Below are 27,847 nucleotides of genomic sequence, written 5' to 3' on the forward strand. Positions count from 1 at the left end.
GTCGTCGTACCCTCCCAGATGCAGAGGCCGTACCTGTCCACCGACGTGGTCCTAAGGGAGGTTTGTCCCCCCAGTGCACTGTCTGTGATGTGCTACGGTCAGGGACACACCCGCGTGCGCCCTAGCATGCCAGTGGACTTATTTTTGTGTTGTAAATAATTATGCTTTTTATGTACTTTTAAGTGGTCAGGAGCCTCCACAGTAGCGTATATTTTGTAACGTAACAAAACTCTCACGTCTGAAACATTGTGTAAATACTTCACTTGTCATTTTTTGGAACTAATTAATTCATGTGTATTTCGTTTTATTAACTAATTACTTTTCATGTCGTTTTAATAATTCTGTGATTCTTTCAAGTGCTTATGCTATGTTAGCAATGTAATCGTAGCCTGGCGCACCACGAGGCGGGCCTCTCTCACGCCGGCCGATTTTCCCTCCCCTCCCCCGTAGCCCAAGGGCCTCGACCCGCTAGCGGACGGGGGACAGCAATGGTGGACGAGACGCGAGAGCGAGCAGACGTGCGCTCCGCTCCGCGCTGCTCGAGAGACGCGTTACAGATCTCGAAGTTAGCCGACAGTGAAACGTCACGGGTCATCTCTGCAGCTGAGCTGCATTCGTTATATCGCTGAACGTACTCAGTTTTACAAGTTTTTCCGGGACTTCACCTGCCTACGTTATAGGCCGTGTTAGCGCATCTCCGGACTGCCGAACCTCGCAGTCAGTACGAACGCTCATAGGACCTTATTCCTCTTACGTGACGGGCCACATACGCGCTGTGCATCAATACAGAACAATCGCAACCGGAACCATTAGCTACGGGGTTACCTCCTTTGTTCGTGTCGGGACGTACTCTAAGGACGAGACTTATTTCCGGGAGTCCGGGTCGCGGCGGGGAGGGCGCTCGTTCCGCGACGTGCTGGCCAGGCTGCGGCAGGTTCTCTATACGGAAATAAAAGGGGCTCGTGGAACCAGACATCACCGAGTTATCCTTGGAACTACCTACCGTTCCTCCTCCCCACGTAAAATTCCCTCCAGGTCCCGTATTTTCCAGTCCCGGCCACGTTGGCCTGAACTTACTCCTCACCGACGAGAGCTACATGGGCAAAACAGGACATTTTCGCAAACAGGAAATTAGGGACCTTAGGCCGAGGGACGTCAATATATATATATATATATATATATATATATATATATATATATATATATATATACACTGCCAAAATGTTAACAAATCTGTGCATACATAACAATTTTGAAACTAAAATATTGAAGAAAGCTCTGTAATTTAGGAAATTTCCTACTCACCATCCTGTCAGCTTGTAGACATTATTGGTGGAGTGGAGAGATTTGGGTGGCGCTTAACATTTGTGGTCTTGAGAACTGATGCAGGTGAATGAGGTGGGGTGAAGCAGCACTGGAATGCAAAAGTGGGGAATACAGGAGATCTTGAGTAAACTTGCTGACCAGCAACATTGTCCGGTAAAATCCACATCCAGGGAATTGCTGAGGTGGGCTGCTACTTAGTTATTTGTTAACCAAGTCTAGTCGTCGTGTCTTGCGAACAAAATTGTCAATTACATCACTGTAGAAAGTTTTACTTTGTTTTAGGGAAAGCAATAATTTTTGTTCAATTGAAATGAGTCCAAGATTTGACAGTCTTTCTTGTTTCTGGGCGTTTCTGATATAGGTATTATTTCGTTTCAGTGAGGAAAACGAGCGCTCGACAGATGCACTTGTTGCTGGAATTGTAGCTTCTAACGAACACAATTTATACAGCTCAGGAAAACCATCTACACTTAAACCCGACTGTTTCAATACATGCAGTATCTCATAAATTGATTTTGATTTAAACTCTGCTAAACTGAATTTTGCAATTAATTCACTCCTTAAAAGAGGTAAACCGAAGTAGTTGCCATAAGATTTTAAAGAGGCGAATGCTTCCTCGGGTAATATTTTTTTGCATTTTCCTCCTTTTTATGTGAATCCATTAGACCCAGGAACTTCAAATTTTCGAGTGAGCTGAATCGTGTAACAAGCTGTACTAGAATATTATCAATAATTTCAAAATACAGTTTTCTGTAGCTAACTTCTGGATCATTTTCCTCAGATATAAGCTGTTTCTTAGTGGGAGGGTCATCTTTGAAGACAGAGCAAATTGTTGAACTGAATGTGTTTCTCTTCTCAGAAATTAATATTTCTGTTTCTTTCAGTTTTCGAAAGCAATAGCTAATGTCGAAAGTTTTTGCTTTAATAATCTGAAACAATTTATCTGTGATGGAAAATAAATCAGAAAACACATGTTGACGTCGACTCAAGTGTCTCCCCTGCTCATAAAGTTTGTTATGCTGCGCCAACCCCTGATCCTCCCCTGCCCCGTGCAGTGAATGTGTATTATGTGGAACATACTGTATATTTAATAACGTGTCATTTTTATTATTTGTATATATTATATTTTTTCGTAAACTTTTGTCATTATAATTATATGTTTTTCTAAAGTATAATGTTAATTGCTGTAACCGGGTGACGAAGCCGAGGCCAACACCCAGAATCACTCCGAGCATTGCACGTGTCGCGAAGTGGGGGGGGGGGGGGGGGATGACGGGCGGAGAGGCAGAGACGCGGCAGGCGGGGGCAGTAGCAGGGTCTCCACAGTTAGTACTTTCGTACTAGATCTAGTACTTTTATAACTTTTTTAGAGGTTTAGTACAGATCTAGTACATTTTTCTTTAATATAATAATATTATTGTAACTCCAATATGTTTTATTATTAGGCGTAATTATTTTTATAAAACTATGGAATGTATGTGTGTGGTGTGATATTTAAGTTCGAGCATTGCAATGTCCTAATAACTTCCTAAATTGTTAAAAACTATAACAAATTATAATTTAGTACATTTTTTTCTAATCTAGTACTTTTTTCTCACCTAAGTTGGTACGAAATATTTTTTCCTTGTGGACACCCTGGGCAGTAGTCATCTGGCGGCTGAGCGAGGCGGTCGCATGGCGAGACGAGTGCGGCAGCTTTGAATACTGTATAGAAGTCGCGAGTGGATAGGATTTACTCTACGTTTTTCATAAGCGTATGATGAGCAGCTTGGGAACTTCACCGCTGCAGTGCGCTGCCGTAACGCCCTGTATCGTCTTAGTTGTTATTTACACGTTAGAGCTCAGCACTGTCGCCCGCTGTCATTCCCCGCACCCCCATCTATCATTCACTGCAGCTCAAGGTCGTTCAACGGGAGGGGGAAGGGGTGTTTGAAGAGTTCGACACTTGTCCGCTAGGGACCACCACAAGTCGATACCCTAGAGATGGTGGCGATTGCGGCGGTGAATTAACCAACTACCTCAAAACCGTATTAGAAATTTTAACCTGGGCTGGCGACTTCTATACAGTATATATATATATATTCAAAGGCGGCAGTGAGACGTGAGCCACGACCGGTGAGATTGGATCCGGGCGATCAGGACTTTCACGTTCACGGGCGTTACGCTATTGGTCGCCATTGTAACCAATTTAATTGTAAATAAGTATTTATTTTAGTTCTTTGAGGCGGGACATTGCGCGCATCGGCGGACACGTGCGTGCAGCAACGGGACGGACTCTACGTCGCTGGCGACGGCGTTCCAACTTAATTGGTTTCTCGCTATCATAGGGAAGGGGCAGAGACAGTTCATCAATCGCACACGGAACCAGGGGGTGCAGTCCGCACTTGGCGCCTGCCCGACTCCCAAACACGTGCAGCCGAGCCTCACTCCGCGGAGGGACGGGTGTTGTGCCGCGGATTGCCCATGTACCTAGATTACGCGAAGGGCTCAATAAATACTCGTGGTCAAACTGTCGAAACATCATTGTAGCTCGGATAGTGTTAATTTCCCCCGCCACGAGGCCTGAACCCTCCCTGAGAATACGACGCAACCCGCATCACGAGGGTGATATCCGGGACTACGAAAATGTAACATAAAATTAAAATTGAATTCTAATAATGCAGCTAGGAAGCCACGTGCAGTAATGTAGGTTTATTTCATTATCCCATTCATCAGGACTTTCGGTTATGTTTTAGAAAAGACTTATCAGATCTGATTTGTTTTCAAAAATCGTATAAACTAAACGGGAATTATAATTCCACCTTGTAGGACATACTTTGGGAAATCGTTTTCTCACAAATTTGTCCAATGCCTGTGTTCGTTTGGTAGAATGAGAGAAGAATGAGGCAAACCCACTTAATGTTTTGAAAAATATCTTAAATATGTAATGTTGTTGAGTGATTGCGAAAGCACAAGATTGAGTCTATGCGCACAACAATGTATGAATATAGCACTATCATATTTTTCTCTTACTAATTTTTTTAGCCCATTCAGATGACCAGCCATAACAGCAGCTCCATTGTATGTTTGAGATACCATTTTTTCACCACAGTTATACTCATCTACTAACTTAAAGAAATATACTTTCTACCAGGAAATATCGTGCGCGTAGAAGAGTTCAAAACGCGTGGGACTCCGGGTCTGTACGAATTGCTGTTTCGCAGGGAGCCTAAAGGATATTCTCACAAAGACTTACAAGAGTACAAAAAACTGCTAGAGCTAACCAATGCACATTTTCGCGATAACGATCCAGATAGTGGTGTATATAAAGACGAAGATCATGAAAAAATCGACATTCTCGCTAATCTCTTCAGTGAACTAACAATACATGGTGAAGGTTTAAAAAAGCTAGAAATTGGTCAGATATTTGACTATGTTTATTGGAACGACCCCAATGAATTAGTTGATCGCCTTAGAATTCTACATGCTTCGCTTAGTGTAGGAAACTATTCGCACATCAACGAAATAGTCTCCATACTTGAAGAACTAAGGGAAGCCGGCTACATACAATGAGTCGAACCAGAATCGCTGATGAACTTCATGCTCCTGCTAGACGAAAATACCTTCGTCGCAAGGTTATAGTTCGTGGAATTGATGATTTATTCCAGGCGGACCTTGTTGAGATGATACCATATTCCCGATTGAATAAAGGTTTCAAGTACATGATGACAGTCATCAATGTTTATAGCAAGTTCTCTTGGGCTAGACCTGTCAAATCAAAGACTGCAACTGAAGTAGCCAAGGCCATGGACAGTATTTTGCATGATGGACGTGTACTGTCGCACCTGCAAACGGACCTCGGGAAAGAATTCTACAATGCAACCTTCAAGGCTTTGATGAAGAAGTATGGCATCAAACATTATTCTACATTTAGTAACGTCAAAGCCTCCGTTGTCGAAAGGTTTAACAGAACTTTGCGTTCCAAGATGTGGCGACAGTTCACGGCTAACGGAAATTACAAGTGGCTTGACATATTGTCGAAACTAATAAGCGAGTAAAATTCCACAGTGCATTCTACCACGAAAATGAAGCCAAAGGATGTAAGGACAATCACCTACTTCGAACAGTGTTTTCCAACACAAAGAAGAAAGATCCACGAAAGCTTAAAACTAACGTCGGTGACATTGTGCGAATCTCCAAGCAGAAAGGTATCTTCGAGAAAGGTTTCACTGCGAACTGGAGTCCCGAACTTTTCCGTGTGACACATGTTCGTGAATCAGAGCCTAGGACCTACTACCTCGAATATTTGGACCACAAACCTATCCGTGGCGGCTTCTATGCCGAATAGATTCAGCCTACGTTGTATCCCGATACGTACTTGGTGGAGAAGATTATAAAACGAAGAAATGGACGAACCTACGTCAAGTGGTGGGGCTTTCCAGCTCGCTTTAATTCGTGGGTGGCTGATGCAGACATCGAGAAATCCACAAGACTTTAGTACTTTGTCTGTGTTTTTTTTGTACTTGTCGTAGGTTAGAATTTATGTAATAAAAATTTTTAAAAGTACTTGCGGTGTTTTTTATTTTCTCAAACTTGTCACTTTTGTGGTAGTTTTTTAAATCATTTTTTTTTGTTTTGGCCAGGGATCGAACCATGTTTCGAATCAATAATTTCCTTAATGAGTGAATTTTTTGATGAATTTTGGAATTTTTCACGACTTTCTAGCATTAAAATTACGGATTTTCAAGATGGTGGCCGTAATGAAAAGTGCAACGGTAGTTTTAAAGATTATTATTATTTAATTTGGTTGATTAATTTTTTTAATGATTTTAAATTTTTTCCCAATTTTCTAACATAAAAATTACGGATTTTCAAGATGGCGGACATGAAGTCATACTACCTGATGATATATATGCATGGTAAAAAGTGGTGGGGGTCAGTCTGCCTGCAGCCACTGTGAGGGAAGGATCGTTCGCCATTTTTATTTGCCCTCATCGGGTTCGAACCGAGGACTCCGAGCTCCGTGCCGTAAATGTATGTTTTTTTAAATATTTTTTATTAAAATTTTATTAATTGAATTTTTTTATAAATTTTAAATTTTTTTTTCATAAAAATCGGATAATAAATAAAAAAGTTAAAGACGACGGGCGTAACGAAAATTGCAACGGTGACGTCATAATTCAAAATGGCGGAAAACAAAATGCCGGAATGTTCAAGAAAACAAAATGACGTCCTCCAAAATGGCGGATTTAAGATGGCGGATCCAAAATGACCGCCGGGTCAAGGTCACGGTACTACATGTCCCGTTACGCTCATTGTCCCGTTACGCGGTGTCCCGTTACGCTCATTGTCCCATTACGATGTGTCCCGTCACACCTTTCCAATATGGCCGTCGTGATGTCACAATCCAATATTAAATAATCATTCAGACGCGATTCGCTATTACAAATAGACAGGTGAAAGGTCAAGTCAATTTTTTCAAACCACTATTGCAGAATGAGAAAAAAAATATAATAAGGGATGGTTATCAGAAATTCCGCATTAACCTGCAGAAGAGTCACCCCTTCACATGGGTTGCACCCTTAATTTTGGATCAAAAAATCTAACATTTTCACCACTAGGGGCCCCCTCGAATATGAGTCGCGCCATATAATTGTCTCCAGTAGAATACAAGTGAAGTCTTTATGGTCCATGTCTCAGCTTATTGACGCGTAAGAAACATGGCACTGATGTCCTTATTTATATATTTACCATCGAACTTAGCATTGAAAAAAAAATGATATTGCCATATAGGGTATACAAGAACATTATGTAATAAATAATAATAAAGAAAAACAGTATAATGTAACTAAATGCAGGCCAATCAATTTGTAGGTAATTAAATCCACATACATATTGTAAAATCAGTACATTCACAATCCACCGCCTGACGCCTGTGCCAGGAGGAACATTTACATACTACTTTGGATAATTACATATGCTTAGGCATTCATGCTGTATTTTAAAAATTTTGTTAACAACTATTTATCGAAATATATTAGGCCGAATATGGCTAGTAAAAATGCAGACATATTGGCCAAGACCTGATTGATTGATTTTCCCCTTCAGAAATATAATTTTGATCTCAAAAAATATACAAGGCCAATTTGTTTAACCTGTCCAATTAAGTAGTATTTTGTGATTTATTACGGTTAGCACTCGGCAGTTTATCGGTGATCATGACGAAATTTAGCATGGATTTACTTTAATCTAATTTTTTGAGATCTCCTGATTATTAAGAGTTCCGTACTTAAATACTATTCCAACCCCAGTATGATTACAACTTCTGAGGTATTTTTCTGTCCATTATAGTAAACTCTTAAACAGACACGTTGAGAAAATTGGTCAAGGCCGTAGCCAGGATTTTGTATAGGATGGGGTCTAGTATAACCATTATATCATTTTTTACGAGTAAGTATTCTTTATAATGGATTTTTTTAATTTTAAAGAGAAAATTTTTTGTCACACTAGAATCTCAGACAAAGTAGTATTTTATATTCCAACGTTTACACATAGAATTTTCAAGTAATTATTTAGCTTGCGAAAAAAAAACTGGGCACTTTATATTGTGTTCATTTTTATTTTATTGTTTTAATACTTTGTTCTTAAGTCAATTGTTTGATTTCGTTAAAACGAGTAGTAAATAAATATATATATATATTTATATATATTAATGTTAACAAATACATGAAATAAGCATATGAAGGATATTCTTAAACATGTACAAACTGGCATGAAATATAAACACAATTTCTGCTGTTTATGTGTAGGAGAGCTGTAACACTACTATGGAGGAAATACACTAATATTGCCCACTAAGGATTGAAATAATATTTTTAAAATGTAGCTAAATTGCTGTTATTTTATCATTCTGTTTTCGCATTTTTCTTCTTTTATATTGGGGAAGGGTGGGGGCCGGACCCTGGGACCTCTTCCCTGGCGACGTCCCTGGAGGGATGGTTAGGCCTCGTGCTCGTCCTTCATGCGGGGCAGAACTGGCCGGGAGATTTCCCAGTGTGCCTTCCACTTGGAGGCAAGCAGCGACCTCTTTGAAGAGCATCCAACACCTTTTGGCTGGCACTGCCGTGACGGTAGCCAGTTCACACCTGCCTTCACGACAAAACCTCCAACCATCTTCTACAAGATGATACTCCAGCTCGTCGAAATAGGGTTTGTTGGACTACCGCTTACATACTGAACAAGTTGTATCTCACAAAATATTTTATTTAAATATTTCTATACAAAACAATACAAAGAAAAGTTTTAAACATTTTTTTTTTAATGATCTGGCAATAGGCAACACAGATTTGAAGTGAACATGGACACTTTGCTCAACTTATAGAATATTAATACATTAAAAATTCTTACAGTATAAAACAATATCACCATTACAATTCTTTTTTAATATTTAATGCCCTGTAGTCGTGTTTTACTAATGCAGCTCACATACAAACGATATACAAATAGTCTGATGATTTTTCAGTCAATATGCACTTGGCCCTACTTTTAAAAGCATTGTTGCACTTTTATGGTTAGCCTTATACTAGGAATGCCAAACTAATTGCAATGATATGTCATGTCAGTTGCATATACCCTGGTAGCCTTTGAGGCAGAAAACATTGGAAAGCGTTAACAATTGAGTAATACAGTGATATGGTGACGTTTATAACTTACAGTTTGCTTTTATGTACGGAACATATGAACACACACACATTTTAACATTATTTCATATGTGCACTCTAATTAAAACTACTTGTTATGACACCACTAGCGCTATACAATTTAATAATTTCACATGATTAAGTGTTCAGTAATGATTCACCAGGGTACCCGCAAAGGCAGTGTCAATATAAGCATATGGTGGCAGAGCACGTTAGGGTTTCTAGTGTACACCACCTGACTAACACGAATCAAAAATGCTAAGAATTAATTCAAACACAACACAAGCTCTTTACAATTTGACTACCGCATTAATATTTACAACTCTCGAAAACTTTTTACATTACTACCCTATGAGAACATTTATGATCTACACTATATTGTTTCTTCTTTCTTAGGTACCTGCAACTACTGCGGAAAACATTCTCTGTGCAAATGAAGTTCCTAAGATAGCAGCACTTTCTAACACAACAGTTAATTAGCGATTATCTGAACACTTCTGAAATCCATTCTGGTAAAATCCCTTCTCATAGCCGACATTAAAATCTGACAAAAACCGAGTCATCTTAGGAGTATATTAGAAAAGCAGTTTATTTTGTCGCTTAAAATCAATATGCACTTTTTTCCCCCCAAGGTTTATAATAAGAGTTAGCGTGATTTCACAATTAAAAAAGACAAGTGTGTCCCCGCAATGACTGTGCCAGAGGTGACGGGTTCTCCACAAGACCGCAGTGAGCTGCAAGTCACTAGGAGGCCGACTCGGTGGCAAAAATATCCAGCAATGTCAGTGATGCCAACCCTCGTCACCATCAGCGCAGAAACAGCTTCAACTAAGCTGGGGAAGGACACTTTAGACACGCTCCAGTTTTATTCCCCAAACCGTGTTAATAATTTTTGAACCATAGTAAATGTGATATAAGAAACAGAGACTTTTGAGATGTGGAGGTGAAGATACATATGTATAATATAAATATTTTACAAAACAATTTACACAGTAGTTAATGCCAAAATTAAATTAAAATCAAATATATATCCTTAAAAACTTTTAAATATGATTGTCATTATGGTTTTTTGAAGTGAAATTATGATACATTTTGCTAATAGTAATTCATTATGAAGTACTTTACCAGATTTAGGGACAGGGAGGAAGAAATGTATACATTGACTCCCACACAGTCGTTTTCCTATCCTTAGCGCGCACGGCCACCGACCAACCAACCCTACATGAAGATGTTATGCGGCTCTCAGAAGTATTCATTTAATCCATAATAAACCTAAGATCTAAAATTAATCCTATGCTATGTTTTAGCATATTATCAACGTTTCAATTTTATCTCAACGTCAAAAATTGTGAATATTTAAGCTTTGTGATACTGTAGTTAAATTACTGCAGTTATGTCTCTTCTAGTGGAAATATATATAAGGCAAAGTTCAGACTTGCGTGCACATAGATCTTGACCATGCTAACGGTCAATACAAGAAGTCTTGCATAGCGGACTTTCAAAACAATAAGGAAGAGTTAATTTTATTCACTCGACATCGAACAACTAATACGGCTGAAAATAAAGACACTCCAACCACTAGCCACAGTCTTAAGGCTGAGGAGATCACTAGAATGATATGTTGGGTGCGTCTGAAAACACACTTTTCAATAACAATGTTGAACCATTTATACCATCATAAATATAGCTACTCAGGTACACAACACACTTACCCTAATTAATATAAAATGCAATTAATATTTGTGACTTCTTACATATTAAATTAAACATTTAATAATAAGTACCGCTTACAAAACTAATAATATGTTATCTCATTCAAAAAAATAAATGATTGCAAAATCTTTAGTACAATTTTTCAGAACTATTTATTTTGTTCATCCAATTTACCTACTAATAACGAACAACAGGCATGGCGAAATTTAGTAATAGCCTTTGACTGATGAAGATGAACATCAACACGGCGCCACATGCTGCAGGCATAAAATTTCATATCGATTACCAACAGCTGATCGTCAATGAAAAGGCTCTTTTATATGGCAGCCTTAACGTGAAATTCCCAAAGAATAATTTGTAATTACTATATTATAACTTTTTTTAAAGAGACATCCATTACACGTTTGCTTTTCTGATTTTTTATATTTTTTTATTTAGAGGACGTGAATTATATCACTGTTAGCTATGTTGTAAGAATCTCATGTGGAACACATTCATCCCTGTTGCTTGGTTTGGTGTGGCTAATGATGATAATTTTGCAAAGCCAATTTTAAACACAGGCAGACAGAAATTTGAAACTAGAATCAAGAAGTGGCAGCTGTTGTGAGAGCTAAATATAAACATGTATTTGTCAGCTACATTTAATTTTATTTATTTAGTTTGCAAATTTAAGTTAAAGCATACCAAAAGCATCATTTTACTGCGTGAATAAAGTCTGCGGTGGGATATCAGTTGTACTTCCGTGTTTGAAGTATTTTAATATATAGTCTTCAGCACCTGAGGCCGTATTAATCTTAATCTTCACTGAAATCTGAGCCGTACGCCTGGCACTGCGCCAGGACGTCACCTGTCCAGCTCAGGCAACACTGAAAACTGACACAATAGCGACAACTGTCAAGACGTACTGCCAGTGCAGCGCACACTAATTCCTCTCTTTGATAGAAATTAAAAATATAGGTACTGTTAGTGTTTCTCAATGTCGACTAATGAAGTTCCATGAACCAACCAACGACATCCTTATTTAACATCTACACTGAGAGGAAGGAATGGTTTCCATAACCATTATTTGTTCAGAATATTTACAATAAAATAACCAATAGCTGTTTCAACCTAACAGCTTGTTCTAACTCGCATTTCGTTGCGACAACCATTCATTTTCACCGGCTCATCTCTGCATTTTGGCGATGAGATAAATGTAAAAAATTTTTTGAGTGACATTAAGTTTAGAAAATATTTTATCGACAAAACAGCGTATTTGTTTGGCACCATTTAGACCAGCTTTTTGGTTGATACAAACAATAAATCATGCTTTCTCTCGGCGAACTGCATCATAAAATAATGATGACGTGGACCGATTCTTTGCCTTCTGCGCGTGGCTCTAAAATCAGCTTACGATTTGCAAACAGAACAGGTTTAAATCAGCCAATGAATACATTGGCAAGTGCGTTTGCTTATGAAATCTACTCCAACGGATAGTATGCGTTTTTTTTTACTTGAAAAGTTTTGTATTTTGATGCAGAATGAATATTTGAGTATACCAGTCACGGAGTATGGGCACATGGAAGCGCAACGCGCCGCGTGCGCCCGCCGGAAGGACGAGGGACCACGCGCTCACCAGTTGAAGAAGTCCTGCGGGCAGGCGGTGTGGCCGCCGCACCAGCGCGTCTCGGCCAGCGGCGGGCAGGGCCGGCCGCCGCGGCGCGCGTGCTGCACCACGGTCCTGGTGCGCGAGGACTCGCCCACGCCGCACGACGCGCTGCACGCCGTCCACGGGCTCCACGCGCCCGCGCGGCACGCCAGCGCCCGACCTGCGCCCAGTAGCGGATCCAGAAGGGGGGGGGGAGGCTAAGGGGCTCAAGCCCCCTCCAAAAGCATCTGGGTCCACTATTGTTTTAGTGTTTGCCTTGATAGAGCCTAGCCTCAGCTGGGTCAAGCCCCTCCCAAACCAGAATCCTGGATCCGCCACTGCCTGCGCCAACCCTCGCGCCTCGCTGCCGGCTCGTCCCCGGGAGGCCTTCTTCTCACAAACCCCCCGATCGTGCATCTGAGGTTTTTTTTTTTTGTTCATTGTAAATAAATATGGCGGTGTTGATAAAAGCAGTGGCGTAGCCAGGATTTGTGAATGGGGGGTTGTTAGAAGCGTGCCCCCCCCCCCCCCCCCCCCCCCGTAATCAAGCGGTGGGGTCCGGGAAAATTTGGATTTTAAGGTGTAAAACAGTGCTATTTTAGCAGTTTTCGGTTCTTAAAATTAAACCAATATTGTGATGGTAAAAATTTAATGAATTTTAATATGAAATTTGTCTGAGTGATGAACAAGAAATTAATTAATGATTTGGTGCTAAGGGGGATGGGGGGGGGGAAGTTTGAACCCCTAACCCCCCCCCCCCCGGCTACGCCCCTGGATAAAAGGATACTAATTGTCAATTAGGTTAGGTTAGCTACATTATAAATACTTTAAAACATTGTGGACGGTTGATTTGGTTAGGATAGCTACATTAAAGATACGGGGAAGAAAAAAAAGAGATCATGAACTTCAGGAAACTTCGGGTGTGGCTCTCTCGTCTGTGAAAAGAAGGCTGCCCCTCATCAGTCAGGCGTCGTCTGCCGTTTGCCGCCATCTTGTTTTGGTCTGCTGGCGGCAGCCATATCAGTCCCGAAGCTTGGAGGTAGATGTCGCTAGTGTTGCCGATCAATTTTATTTTGTACAAAAACTAAGTATAAAGTAGCCGAACCCCGAACCGAGGGTCACAAGCACGTTGAGGTTTGAAGACTTACTCCTTTAACATTTAGTCTGCGAGATCAAAAATAAATGAGGAATATGTGATTTATAAGTATATATTCACGGTAATAGTATTAGTGACATATGTTAGGGAGCGCTATGTTTAAATTTATAAAATAGTTTCCCAGGGGGCGTCATTTTTAATTCCAGCTCAGGCTTACAGAGGGCACCACAGAACGAACGTGTCGCCTCCTAGAAGGCGCCACAAAAATAAGGGTTTAGGAGTTCGAATGTGCTACAACTGTAACCTAACCATATTTCTTGTGCACCATAGGACACGGCCAGTCAATTATTTTTAGGAAATGGCCTTTGGTGTCCTATCTGTTGCCGATCTGTTATCCAAATTCCGCGCATGCACATGCCTCACTTTATCGTTAATTTCGTTCAGATGGCGGATCCGCGTCTGGCGCCACTAACTCGTATATATTCATTTTCGTGAACATCTGGGGATGTACCAAACGTATTGTTGTGTCAAGTGAAACTTTATAATAGCGAAATTATCCTGAAATACATTCTGTACAATTTAATGGTAATAACAAGAAATAATTGCAACTTAAAAAGTACTTGAGAAAAATAGAATGGCAGTTTTATTTTTGTGCGATGGTGCTGCTATCTCTTGTATTTTTGCCGTAACAATTCTATCTATGGTTGCGAAACATCCGCTAGAATGTGTTGAAACCAGTTTCTAGCCTCGCACAGGGCACCGTTTATAAAAACGGTTGCCGATTTGTTTCCTTACTGGTATTCGGTTTGGACACGTTCTGGAGAACGTCCCGCGAGTTAGGTTACTGTTGTGTCCCAACGAGACAGTGCTTATTCGCTGCCTTACCCGAACGTCTTGGAATTTCGGGAACGAGGGGAACGTATAATAGTTTTAGGTTAAGTACGGGAGGGCAAAGAGTGTAGTTGTAAAAATAACTTTTATTATCTCATTGAGGCATTCGCCCACGAACTATTTTACGCATAGTGAATTCTCCTGCAGTAAACCTGGTTTTGAATGATATTTTAAGAAAATGTATTCCGGAACAACCATGTTAATGTTGATAATATTAGATAATTTAGGAAAGTAGTGGTGATTGAGCGGTGTGACAACTCTCCTTCCGCCAAGGCAATCTAGGTTCTATAGACAGCTGTTTTCCCACACAATTGGAAAGTGGCGAACTTTACCGTATTTCGGTGGGTTTTCTCAGGCCATACCTGTTTCCCCCACCAATGCTCTATTATAATCTCATCACACTTCTCGAATAACCCCGGTGTGGATGACCCATTAAGAGTGTAAGAGATTATACAATCACTTTTTTCTATCTTAGGTATGATGACAATTTTTTTTTCTTCCGCTATAAGTAAATTTAAGTATTTTCTGAACCATCGATTGTTATTTTATTACAGTGATACTAAATATTTTTTAAAAAATACGTAAATACACTTTGCGCATGATGGTCAGTTATTTGGAAACTTTATATTTGAAAATAAAACGACAGAATATTTCGCCATATATTTCTAAACAAACTCAATTCTTATGAATCAATTTTTTTTATTTGAAGAAACCTATTTGTAAGTAACTTAAGAAATACCTTCAAGCCAAGGCGTTATTTTGAACGTTTTGCGCTCAAAACTACCTTCAACGTCTAGCTGGTTATTTTATTTTCACGCCATTACTGTAAATAAAGGGATTTCCCTGTACACTTGTTATTTGGTCACAAAATTGTTTACCAGATATTTACTAAACGTTGCAAACGGCCACGCAAAAGATTATAATTATAAATACTTGCGTGACTTTTCATTGCTGTGAGATTGTATTCAATAAATAATATTGTAGAGAAAAAATCTTGACTCAACGACAAATGCAAGAGATCTGTCCTGATAAATTTACAAGAAAAACCTTAGAATGACAAAGAAAAAATGAAATAACCAACCTTATTTGTTTGCTTAAGTGGGAGAAGAAGGACCAAAAAGACGCCATATTGGTCTCAACGGTTAATTTGCGATAACTTTTTTATATAGTTTGATATTAAAAATCTGAATTAGTAGAGGCTCATATCACCAATTTAGATATTTCAAAAGTTCGCAACAGTGTATATTTACAATATTGTTACAGTTGTGTCATTCTTCAAGTTTGTTTAGATTCCAAACGACAATCATTCACAGATTTCAGGTTCAGTAGCAGTCAGCCATTAATAAATTAAGGCATTCCATTAAAACAAGCCAAACAGGAAATATAAAACAGTCGCTGCTGAAAGCAACATGGCGTGTTGGCAGGGGGAGCGGGTACTCACGGCGGCCCTTGCCGTGCTTGGGCCGGCGGCCGGCCGGGACCCGCGGCACGTCGTTGCTCATGTCCTGTCGCGCGCCCTCCAGCTGGTCGACTGTCATGGCGGCGTCATGGGCCTGGCCGGCGCGCGCGCCGCTCAGCCGGTACACCTTCTCCTGCAAGCCCGCACCAGGCCGTCAACCTTTCGCTTCCAACACCTTCCAGTACCTCGTGGCAGGGTTACGACATCACCGAAAACGTTACAAGCACAGCCATGTTTGTTTGACAAGTCGATGACTTGAGTTTCCATAAAATATTTTGCATATAGGACTGGTTCTAAAACATGTATGCGGATCGGCCAATTCAAAATCGTGCCTAGAGAAAAGGAAAATGACGTCCGTTTCCGTCACAACGAATACTTAAAATGGCGAATACACATGGGTGATAAAAGAGGTTATAAAGGTGAAATAACTAAAATAATTTAAGTATGAATGTCATATGCGAAATTATGTTACGTGTAAAAAGTAACACGTGCAAGGTAGACTGGGTACGGTTGAAACGGTGGACGGTTGAAACAAAGCGGATGTCTCGACATCGTGCGTGATGTGGTGAGGGGTACAAGGGGAGAACGAAGCGGGCGACAAGTCGAAACACATATAGCAAGCCCCATTGTGTTTTTAGATGGAAAAGTAAGTATTTTTTGTTCGTACATTTTTTGCAATTATTAAGTATGGTTTTATTAAAGTTATAGTGTGGAGAGTTTTGTATCGTTTTAATTGAAGTTTGTAGAATATGGATGTATGATTAGTTTTTATTCAAATTTATTATCATTCTTACTGTAAGCCATTTTATACCTAAAGGGGGGGTTGGGGACAGTTGAAACATTTTTTGTGGGTACGGTTGAAACAGTTTATTTATTTAGTTTTCTTGTTTCTTAGATGCCAAGGGTCAGGGGCGCAGCAACAGGGGGGGGGGGGGCAAGGGTATTTTGCGCCCCCCCCCCCCCTGAAACCTTGAAGTGGGGGCAAACGGGGGCAAAGAAAGTGCTGTGTAATCAATTTTTAGATAATAAAACTGCTTAAATTGCACCATTTTCCACCTTGAAATATTAATTTTCCTGGGGGAGGACACCCGGACCCCCCGCTTCAATAGGGGGGGGGATCGATGATTCTTTATAAAAAGGTATATTGCCCCTCCTTTGGAAATTTAGTTGTTGCGCCCCTGCCAAGGGTACGCCAAAGGAAGACTACGAGAGGTCAGGCCGACTTATCAACGTACAAACAAGCCTATGAAGATGTAAAAGCCGGGTCTTCGTTGAGAATAGCGGCAGAAAAGAATGGACTGAACCACTGTTCCCTGTTGAGGTATGTACGTAAACGAGATGCGACTGGTGGTGATGAAAATCAAAAAATGGGATATAAGGCTCACAATCGAGTGTTTAACCAGGAACAAGAGCATTAACTATCTAAATATTTAATTAGATGTGCAGACATATATTTTTTTTGCCTAACTAAAAAGGATGTTATGAAATTGGCATACCAACTAACCGTCAAGTACAACTTATCACGACCTCGTACTTGGGATGACAACGAAATGGGTGGCGAAGAATGGTTTCGCATGTTTATGAGAATAAATACTGACGCAGCTCTTTTTGTACAAAAACCAACTGTAAATATGCCACAGTGTTCACAAGTCCCAGACAGAGAACAAGAAAACATAATTGCAGATCCAGAACCTTTGATTACACTACCCTGACATTAAAGTAGTGGTAGTGTTCAGCAAATTTCACCCAAACCCTCTGCAAGTTCTCAATCATTTCCTCTTTTAACAAATCAAACGGAAAATATCGCGACTTCGAGTACACCGCGTATGTTTTCGCCGGAAGCAGTACGACCACTACCAAAAGATCCTCCAAGGAAATTAACAAACAGGGGGCGAAAAACCAGGAAATCTACAATCTACACAGATACACCTTTAAAAGAAGAGAGAAGAAGAGAACACGAAAACAGATTGAAAAAACCAAAGCTAAGCAAGTTAAGAAAAGATTAGATGGAAGAAAGACTAAAAGAAATGATACAAACAGAAAAAAACTAACACGCAACATGAATCATCATCATCAGAAGAAGAGGAGTGCTGCTGCTTTGTTTGTATGTCAGCATATTCAGAAAGCAGACCGAGGGAAAAATGGATACAATGCACAGATTATAAAATGTGGGCTCATGAAGAGTGCACAGAAGGTAGTCATAGTTATGTTTGCCACAATTGTGATTACGAATGATCTCATAACCACTTAAGTATTTTTGATTAAAATATTGATTTTTATAGAAATAATAAGTCTTTAGTTTTTTCTTAACCTATTTTATAGCTGAAGCGCTGAAGTTTTTTTTAAAGCTGTTGACTTTTATTCTCTTAAACAAAAAGTATTGAGGTTTTGTTTTGTCATTTGTTTATCTATGCATCAAAATGTAGATGTTTATAGAAATAATGTTTTGAAGTTTTACTCAAAGTCTTTTGTTAGCTGGAGTGCTAAAATCTAGTTTATAATTAATGCTGTTGAATTATGAGAAATATAATAGCAAGTAGTACACAAACATTACAAAAAAATCGTCACCAACATCTGATTATTATATAATTTAAGTTGTACTTAATATAAACCTTTGAAGGCTGATTAAAATAATGTTAGATTATAAGTATCGTGAAATACTTCAATAATAATAAAAAATATTTGTGATGTTCAACTGTGCCAATACGAGTCGTAAAATGTTATTAGACGATGAATAAAACATGTTCATTTATTATATTTTGTATTATTTGCATGTGTTTCGATTGACCCCAGGCACTGTTTCAACCGACCCTGGCATTGGGACGGTTGAAACAAATTACATTACACGCTAAAATGTTTCAACCGTACCCAGTCTACCCGACATAACTCTAAATAATCACTAAAAATTTATTTAATTATGTAATGAGTATTAATATGAGTTAAATTGACCAAGATTTTCAAAGTTAATATAACTGCACAAAAATCATATAATAATTTCAAAAATTCCATCCATCAATGTAATGTATAATTTAATTTCAAGTAAGATTAAAATTGAAAAGTTTGAGAAGCTCAGACCAAAAATAAACTTTGATAGTGTGACATGATTAAACACATATTTGAGATTATCTGGCCAAATTTAATTGATGGAGAAAATTGGAAGCAATTTTCCGACCAGCATTGCCCTTCAAACTCTATTGTCAAATACATTTAGATACATATATTCGATAGTGTTACAGGGCCTGTGCAGCGCGTCCTTCTCATTAAATGTGCGTAGTCAAGTCTGTATTAAGGTCGTCTGAATATATTAAATGCTTCAAAACCTCTTGGTCTTGTAGTAAGCTGTGTGGGTATTAATTTTGGTGATTATTGTAGTTTTTTAAAATATAAATTTTTGGAGCTGTGTACTTTTTAAACTATTTAAGTGATGAATTATTTCATTACCGCACGAGTGTCCTACAATAATGGCTCTTTAATCCGGCACGTTCGGGGCCACGCCGTGTCGGAAAAGCTATTTTTCCTTATTATCAAACATCGATATACTTTTAACGGGAATATCAAAGAAAAATTAATTCAATACAGTGATATTATTTAAAAGAACCTGCAACTAGCCTATCTACGGCAAGAAGAAAATACACATGAACGTGACTGTTTAACAAAAGTCTCTCATAGATATGAGGGTGAGTCCATTATTCGGATATCTTCTTCAAAAAACTATAAAATAAACTCTGAGCAAGCTAAACACGCGACCAGAGCAGTGCACGAGGTCAAGGTCAACAAACGCCCGAATTCACCTGAAAAATCTGAACGCGAGCAGCTGGATCGGTGCCGGATTACAGAATGTGTCGAACCGAAGAATACAGGATTTAAGAGCGCCGACTGAAATTATTTGGTAGTCTAGTATTTGGCGTTAACATGACTGCGTTTCCTTGACGTGTGTTTTATTATATGTTTAAATATGATGACAGATGGATGTGTGTAAAGGTGGATTCACAACTGGGGGGGGGGGGGGGGGGGGGGGAAATAAAAAGTAACATAGAAAATTTTTTGTGGGCTCAAGATTTGACCTCCATGTTTTGTAACCTACTGATTCAGAGTAACACACAGAAAGGTCGTGTGCATGGGAGGAGAAAGAATAATTTAATTTCTATTACGTACACATGGCGAAACAGCCAATGAGAGCAGAGAAGATGGCAGTTTGGCGGGAGTTGGGAACTGTTTATATTTATCTGTTATAAATGATGACAAAAAATTGTTGAGATATTACATTGTTCAGGTGATTCCTGCTTGAAAAATAAATCATGTCAACTATCTGTAAAACGTAAAGAGTGATAAATGAAACTGAGAAAAGAGATTTACATAATCTACCATAACCAAAATAATCCAAATAGTGACCATTTTGATAAGCTACTGGTCAGCTGCCGAGGAATAATTACCATATATTAAAATATTTATTTAGAAACATTAACAACAAACAGTGTTGTATATTTAGCGAAATTTAATTGGCTAGTATATTAATGTATAAGAATTCAATTCCGAACCAATTTTGCACAGTTGTGTACCTAGCCTACTGTGCACTTGCTTATGCTTTTTTAACTGTGAGCACAGCATAACACGCCATGTTGATCTTTTATTTCTGGTAATTACTATCAGACTGTGTCTGTAAATTAAACACTATGCTTCTCTCGCATTTTTTTGTTCCGTCACAAATATTTTTAACATATATTTATCTAGTGTGATATCATGGGTGTAAAAGGTCGCGCAAGTGGTGATAAATTCAAATACTCGCACGACGGTTTACACACATGAAGGAGGCCCTAGACGGTCAATCGTTTGATCAAAAGATTGAATCAATCGACTGACATGCGCTTCAATAACCCTTAAATCTTTTGATGAAAACTCATTCGTGGTGGAGTTCCCATATGGAAGGTAGTATAATTTTTGTTGCGAGACTTTTGTGAATTAATAGTGGTTTTTTTTTCGCAGCTACGTTTTCGTGGCTTATCAAAATATGCTGTGTACGCACGTACCTACTTGCCGTCACTCGCCGTCAATGCTTGGCTCAAGCGTCGAACGGGGTTCCTAGACGGTCAGTCATGTTTGACTCGATCGATTGACGCAACATTTTGATCAAAATGAAGGCCTACGTATCGCTAGGCGCAGGTCCGGCGTGAGTTAACAAAGGGATCAATCTCGACGTGAGAAAAAAGGAAAATCTATTAGGAGCCTCGAGTCGCACGGCAACAACAAAACGCCGCCTGAGTATTGGAGTGTTCTATGTCCACTTTTTAGGTTTTTTATGCTAATTAATGCTTAATTTAAGACCAATATTATTTTGTTCTATGTCATGATATTCATAGTTGTTTGAACTTTCAAATACTTATATCTCAGTTCCGACTTCAATGGATATAGAACACTCCAATTCTCAGGTGACGAAAAGGCTACGAGCGGCAGGCTACAGGTGACAGGGGGGGTGGACTCAGGGGCGAAGCCAGGGGGGGGGGTTTAGGGGTTCAAACGCCCCCCCCCCCCCTTAGCACCCAAGTCTTTAATTAATTTCTTATTCATCACTCAAACAAATTTCATATTAAAATTTATACCATTACAATATTTAAATTTAAGTACCGAAAACTGCTAAAATAGCACTATTTTACACCTTAAAATCCATATTTTCCCGGGGGAGGACCCCCCGGACCCCCGCTTTAATACGGGGGGGGGGGGGGGCATGCTTCTCAACACCCCCCCATACACAAATCCTGGCTACGCCCCTGGGTGGAATATATTGGTTACAGGGCGCCGCCGGTGAGCGAGGAAGGCACTCTGCTGCAGACGCGGCAGAGAGAGTGAGAGAGGGAGCACCTTGAAGAAGTGGAAGGTGGCGAGGGCGGGCAGCCGCCGCTTGTCCGGGTAGTAGAAGGAGTTGGCGGGGTGGCTGGGCCGGCGCGCCGTGATGCGAGTGACGCGGGCGCGCGGGTCGCTGGGCCAGTTGGGGGCGCTGAACGTGAAGCCGTCGTCCGCACCCGCGTCCATCGGCCCCACCTGTCAGCAGCACGCCCGTCCTTCCCCCTCTCGCTCCCCTGCGCTCTCTCCATGCCGAGAACAGTCCACACGCCCGTTCATTGCATGTCTCTGTCAAATAAACCAATACACGACAGTTTTGAAATCCTCCTCAACTGTACCCAACTAGCAGATACTCATACTAAAACATTTTGCTACGTAATCATAAATAACCTTAAAATTGAAAAACAATTCAGTATTAAATCAAAAATGCTATACGTTTAGGTGGGAAAAGAATTATTTGGAAGCTTTATGCGGGGAAAAAAATTAATTTAATACGGTAATATTGACTAGTCATTCTGCAAAAAAATAAATAAATACATTGCTAACTTAGCCAGATATGATTGCGTAGCAAAAAGTTTTAGTCGCAGTGTCTAATAGTTTTGGACGCAGTTGGGAAATTTAAAACTTTTGAAAAAATTGCTTATAACGCGAAAACTACGACACGTTTTGAATTATGGTTTTTATGATTCAGAACCGTGATCAATTGGCCTATCAACTGTTCTCGGCTTGACGGTGAGTTATGGGACATTATGGACATTCCTATAGCTACATATACTGAAGCTATATACCAAAGCTTTATTGTTAAATGTTTTATGCAGTAAATAAGCATAGGCATCCAAAAAAATTCAATGACCCGGGGGCAAAAGTTCTGCCATGTCCTTTCCCTTTTATTTAACGTACAACTTTTAAAACCGAACATTAAAAATATATATAAAAGGCTGAAAACTTTACTGTGGCTATAACTGTAAACGTATTCTGCGTGTATGGAATTACTTGTAAGGTTTCCTATGAATTCTGTTAGCCATAGACTTGTGGTTTTCCTCGTATCAGGGTAAACACAATATCAGGCATTAAAAATTCTTGAAACCAACTGGGCCCCTCCCTTGTGCCCAAGTCCCAGGGATTTTGCTCTACCCCCCCCCCCCCCCCCCCCCCCCCCACCTACACTTTCTTTTAATCTTTGCCTTCTCGGCAGCCCAGCAAGGAGAATCAAATGTATTCAAACTGAAAATACAAGATACTTTATGGTATGGTTTTAATTTATTTCTGAAAACCTTATTTTATATTACTTAATTGCAAAAATATTTATACGTTTAAGAATTTTTAAAAACCTGGAGAAATAATGCTTTATTTTCACAATAAAACTATTTTCTTGACTAATTGCGCAGTTTTCACTCGCTAAACGTTCATCTCCTGGTTTCCAGTTCTTCTATAGTCACTTTTAAAAAATATATTTTCTTCATAAAAATCTTGGATTGGCAACAACCAAACAATCCAACATGGTGGTTGACGCACAATCTTAACCGAGCGCTGGTAGGTGCATACAGCAGGACCTGGGTTCGAGTAACAGTAACGTCACTCCAGGAAAATGCTAGAATGGCTCGTGATGACTACTGCGACGTGTCCCTGCCCTTCCTTTTCATCGAAAGCACAGTTAGTATTACTAGATATTTATAATGATATAATAACAAATAAGTTGCATTCTACCAAAGAACCAAAAGTTTTTTAAATAACAAATTATAACCACATAAATTTCAACTTCATTAATGACATGTGTTATAATTTCTTAATATTACAGTGTTTATGCTTTATTTCTGAGATTTCATTTAAATCACAGTTAAATTCCGTGTTTCTTTAAAAATTTTATTAACAAGAAAAATAATTTTTCTTAACTCACAGTAAATGGAGGCAAAAATTTCATCAGTTGTGTACTTAACTGTAAGAATGCTTTACCTCCAGTGACAAGGCGTCGATCCAGTACCCCTTGTGGCACAAGTCGACGCTATCCAGCCCGATGAACCAATCAGGGGACGGTATTATCCGCACGACGACAGAAACCTGAAACAAATGAACTGTGATGTTATAAATGAAGACTGCATATTTGTTCCAAACAATGATGATGATAAAGATAATATACTGTGTATTCATATGATCAGTCGACTCCAAACGAACAGATCATACCGAACAAATTTAAAGTCTAAATAGAAACAGCAAGCATTTGAGGTGTTTTCTGGTGCTCAAGGGCGTAATCAGGATTTACTTATTGATTGTTAAGGGAGGGGGGGAGGGAAGCTACAGTTATCTAGGATACCCGCTTCACAATAAAACCTAAGTAAAATATAATATCTGTAAATATTATACACTAAGCACAAAAATGTTAATAGTTATGCATTCGTCTTTGACAAATATTTATCGTAATATAATAGCCACAAAACATTTACTTTAATAGTCATTTTATCGAGAGCTTATTTTAAAACAGCTCCTCTCCCCCATAGCACTAATCATGATCTTGCGTCAACTCTCTATAACCAGCTGCATGACGGAGTGAAATGCCGGGTGGTCTCTGCTCTCTCTCTCTCTCTCTCTGACGGTGACGAAAGAGACAATCTCGACTTCACCTGAGACATTTAACGCGCCTGTGGGCGTATCTTGCGCGGAACCTCTGATCCCTCCTAAACAGTGTCAATTCGCTGTCGGTGCTGTAGTCACCTCAGACGCCATCACTTCCAGTAGTTGACGCGAGCGATGCGTCAGTTATTAAAGAGGTTCTGAAATATTCGTGGTTTGTTAGTATTATAAGATTATTACCGTTGATTCATGTTAAAAAAAATAAGCTTACTCAGCACCGCCAATCAGGGACGTCGGAACGTTTTCATGAGTGGGGGGGGGGGGAGGGAAAGATGTATCACACTTACCTCAGTCCTAGAGCGGGGGGGAGGGGGTGTCCGGGGGCCCTTCGCCGGAAAAATTTGGAGTTTTAGATGCAAAATTGTGCTATTTAATGAGTTTCCGAACCAAAATATTAATTATACCATTCCAAGAATTTAATGACGTAGTATGTATTAAATACTACTCTGACAGTAGATGTAGTACAATTTAAATATAATACCCTCTAGGAATTTGCAATCCTTTTACAGTATATTGACAATCATAAATTTGATTTCCTAATCAATGTGATCACCAATGCAACGTTTGTAACTTCTGGTTGAGAAAAATACTACTAGGACCAAACATTTATTCTGGGGGCGACTCGCCCCTGCTGCCCCCCCCCCCCCCCCCCCCCCCCCCCCCACTGTTCCGACGTCCCTGCCGCCAATTGTCGAATATACGAAGATCCCTGGATAGCTTGTAACTAGCGTTCTTCGTAAATTTAAGGTGAAAAATAGCAGTGCACCAACTCAGGCCAGTCTTGTCTGCCGTGGCCCACGGCGAGAAACAGCGGACGATCCCAGCTTCCCGTTCTCGACTATAATCTGCATGTTTTAACTACATTTCTAAACCACGCACATCATGTATGCATTTGTAATACTCCCACCACTTCACTAGTAGTCTATAAAGAATATTGTATGGACAGCCACTTCACTTGACTGGTCGACCAATGATTTTAATGGGCCCCGCTTATAGACGTGTTTTGTGGTTGATGAATAGTAACATTATAATTTCGTGAATTTTGCAACTAATTTATTATTTTAAAGCAACTTATGGATATAGTGTGAAACATAGGACCCACTCACTAACTGAAATCCGGAACAAAGTGTAACCCACTTGCCCTCACTCCTGGGCGGGTCTGTATTAAACTCCCCGACATTCTCTTCTGGTTAATTTAGTGCCGGGTGAGTATCACACAGAAAGAGGATGCTTAAATATCAACTAATAACAAAAAAAAGAAGATAGCATTTTTTTTTAAATATGAATGTTAATTTAACTTTTTTTGGCACATTAGCAGAAAGATAAAACAGTAATAGCCTAGGATTTTTTTATATGTACAATGAAGGAAAATAAGCTTAAAAATAAATATTGTTTCTAAATGAAGAAACAAATGAAAGTTAATGCAAACCAAGTGAAAAGCAAATAACAAACGCTGAAGTGCCTCTGACTCACTTATATCATAGTAAATCACTAACATATAATCTGTTTAGAACATTTTTTTTTTTACTTATTTAAAAAACCCGCCCGGCTGTTAACGTACCTAGTAGAAGGAAGACATGCAGTAATAAAAGAGGATGTCTGCTATCCTAGGTGGACAGGACCGCACTCAAGGAGCTCCTATTCGACCAGGTGCTACACTCCAAAATTTTCACCTCCTATTAACGCAGAACGCGGGGTTACAATTGTCCAGGGATACTCGTAAATTTACGGAGACTGATTAACTTAATCAGGGCATGAATCCAAATTAGTATTCTTGGCATATTAACATAATATTCAAAAAAAAAATTAAGTCTACAGTAACAACACTCTTTGGTTCACGTGCGAGTGTTTTACCTTTGTTCGGAACGGAACATACAACTCGGACGTCGAAAGACGGCGTAGTAAGAACGTTTATTTGAGTTAAATCATTCGTTGAAAAGTCCGTAAATTTACTATAAGTCTTACGGGAATGAATCCCGGGAAAGGGGGCAGAAAACCATCTACCATACTGGAATTAAGAAGCCCTTGCGCAATATCGCGACTGTGAAACGGGGCCGGTAAACGTAAACGTCAGACCTGCTTACTGCATGCGTACAGGCCGACATGCAAGCACCGGGTGTCACCGCGCAGGACTGCGGGGACTCACCAGGCTGTGGTTGCCGTCGCTGAAGAAGCCCGCCTCGGCGCGGCCGCGGCCCGCCGGGATGGCGGCTCCGGAGAACTCGTCGAAGACGCCGGCGTGGCTCTGGCTCAGAGCCTCCAGGCCGTCAGACTGGCCCGTGCTGGAGAAGATGCGCAGCGCCAGGTCGGCCTGCTCGCCCTCCCGGAACACGCGGAAGCTGGCGTCGTGGCAGCGGCCTGCCGCGGACAACACAGGGACGTGACTCATGGGCGTCGCAACCGTGGGGGACACTTCCCCCCCCCCCAATAATAAAAGTCTTCAATTTCGTCCCCTCCAATAATATATTTAGTTTCGTAGTTATATTATTAATATGATTTCTGTGATATAACCCATATGTTGCGCATGGTGCATTTAGTCCAATCGTGGTAATGTGAGCACTGTGTTTTTACAAATTTGTTCTCTGAAATATTTTTTATAAAAAATAAATTATATAATGCAACCAACTATAATTACAATATTTAGGAAAGAAAAATGCCTAAAAACCACCTTTTTGCACCTTCAAACCCCAAATTTTTCCGGGGGGGGGGGGGGGGGGCTGGACCCCTCGCCATTTTCCCAGGGGATGGATATTCCTCAACAACTAAATCCCCCAAAAAAATATACCCTTGCGACGCCCATGCGTGACTAGACTATTTCTCACCACTCAAGCACTCATCTTGTCGCACCCTTTCTTTCGCAAACCCACCACCCAAAAACTTCTCCGAAAACACCTCATATCGCCACCGCACGTTAATTTCACCATTCCAATTATTTTTTTATTCAACTTAGATGGTAAATAAATAGATTTATCTGCAGTCATTTTATTTTCAAAACGTCGCAAGTTGGTTAGTACGCGAAAAATACCAGTTTTGAAATATTTGACAGATACTTGTAAATACGAGGGATATTCGTAAAGTAAGTTCCGCTTGGTCATTAAAAAAAAACTCGTGAGAAGAAATATTTAATACAGTTTCAGTTCACTACGTGTCTACTTCACAATTTTTTTTCCGAATAATCGCCATTCATTTCCAATTTCTTTTCGTAACTTTGCACCAGTTTCTTTAACCCCTCTGCATAGAAGTTTATCAGTGCCGCGACGCAACATTCCCTTTCGTGCAACGACGGTATTATAAACAATACAAATGCACGATTGCCATTTGTGACCTAGGTGCTAAGATCATGAATACTTACAAAAACCTTTCCTCAGATAATTCGTGTAATATTTTCGACAACTGCTGGAAATCAAAGTACGAAATTATGTAAAATTTACTACAAACGTAATATGTAATCTATATATAAATATATATTAGTTTAGGGATCACTATTGCTCACCTTACAAAGAGCCACTTCTTCACACGGGCGTAGCCAAATGGCGTGAAAACTAAAATTCGACGAATTTACTCATAACTTATTTGAAATCAACCCATGC

The 27,847-nt window shown here is 39.8% G+C and overlaps 1 protein-coding gene across 1 annotated transcript in view; it reads right to left on the minus strand.

Annotated features, from left to right (window-relative positions):
* Positions 1-8,547: 8,547 nt before the first annotated feature.
* LOC134530652 (spondin-2-like) overlaps positions 8,548-27,847 on the minus strand; it is a 58,899-nt gene continuing 39,599 nt past the window's right edge. Inside the window, exons 3-8 of the mRNA XM_063365685.1 lie at positions 26,404-26,615; positions 23,583-23,687; positions 21,648-21,827; positions 15,774-15,924; positions 12,334-12,526; positions 8,548-11,591 (exon numbers count right to left, since the gene is read on the minus strand). Of these exons, the coding sequence (XP_063221755.1) occupies positions 11,513-11,591; positions 12,334-12,526; positions 15,774-15,924; positions 21,648-21,827; positions 23,583-23,687; positions 26,404-26,615 (920 nt within the window). The 3' untranslated portion in view covers positions 8,548-11,512. The remainder of the gene's footprint in view (positions 11,592-12,333; positions 12,527-15,773; positions 15,925-21,647; positions 21,828-23,582; positions 23,688-26,403; positions 26,616-27,847) is intronic.

Source organism: Bacillus rossius, chromosome 3 (genome assembly GCF_032445375.1).
Source record: "Bacillus rossius redtenbacheri isolate Brsri chromosome 3, Brsri_v3, whole genome shotgun sequence".
NCBI lineage: Eukaryota > Metazoa > Arthropoda > Insecta > Phasmatodea > Bacillidae > Bacillus > Bacillus rossius.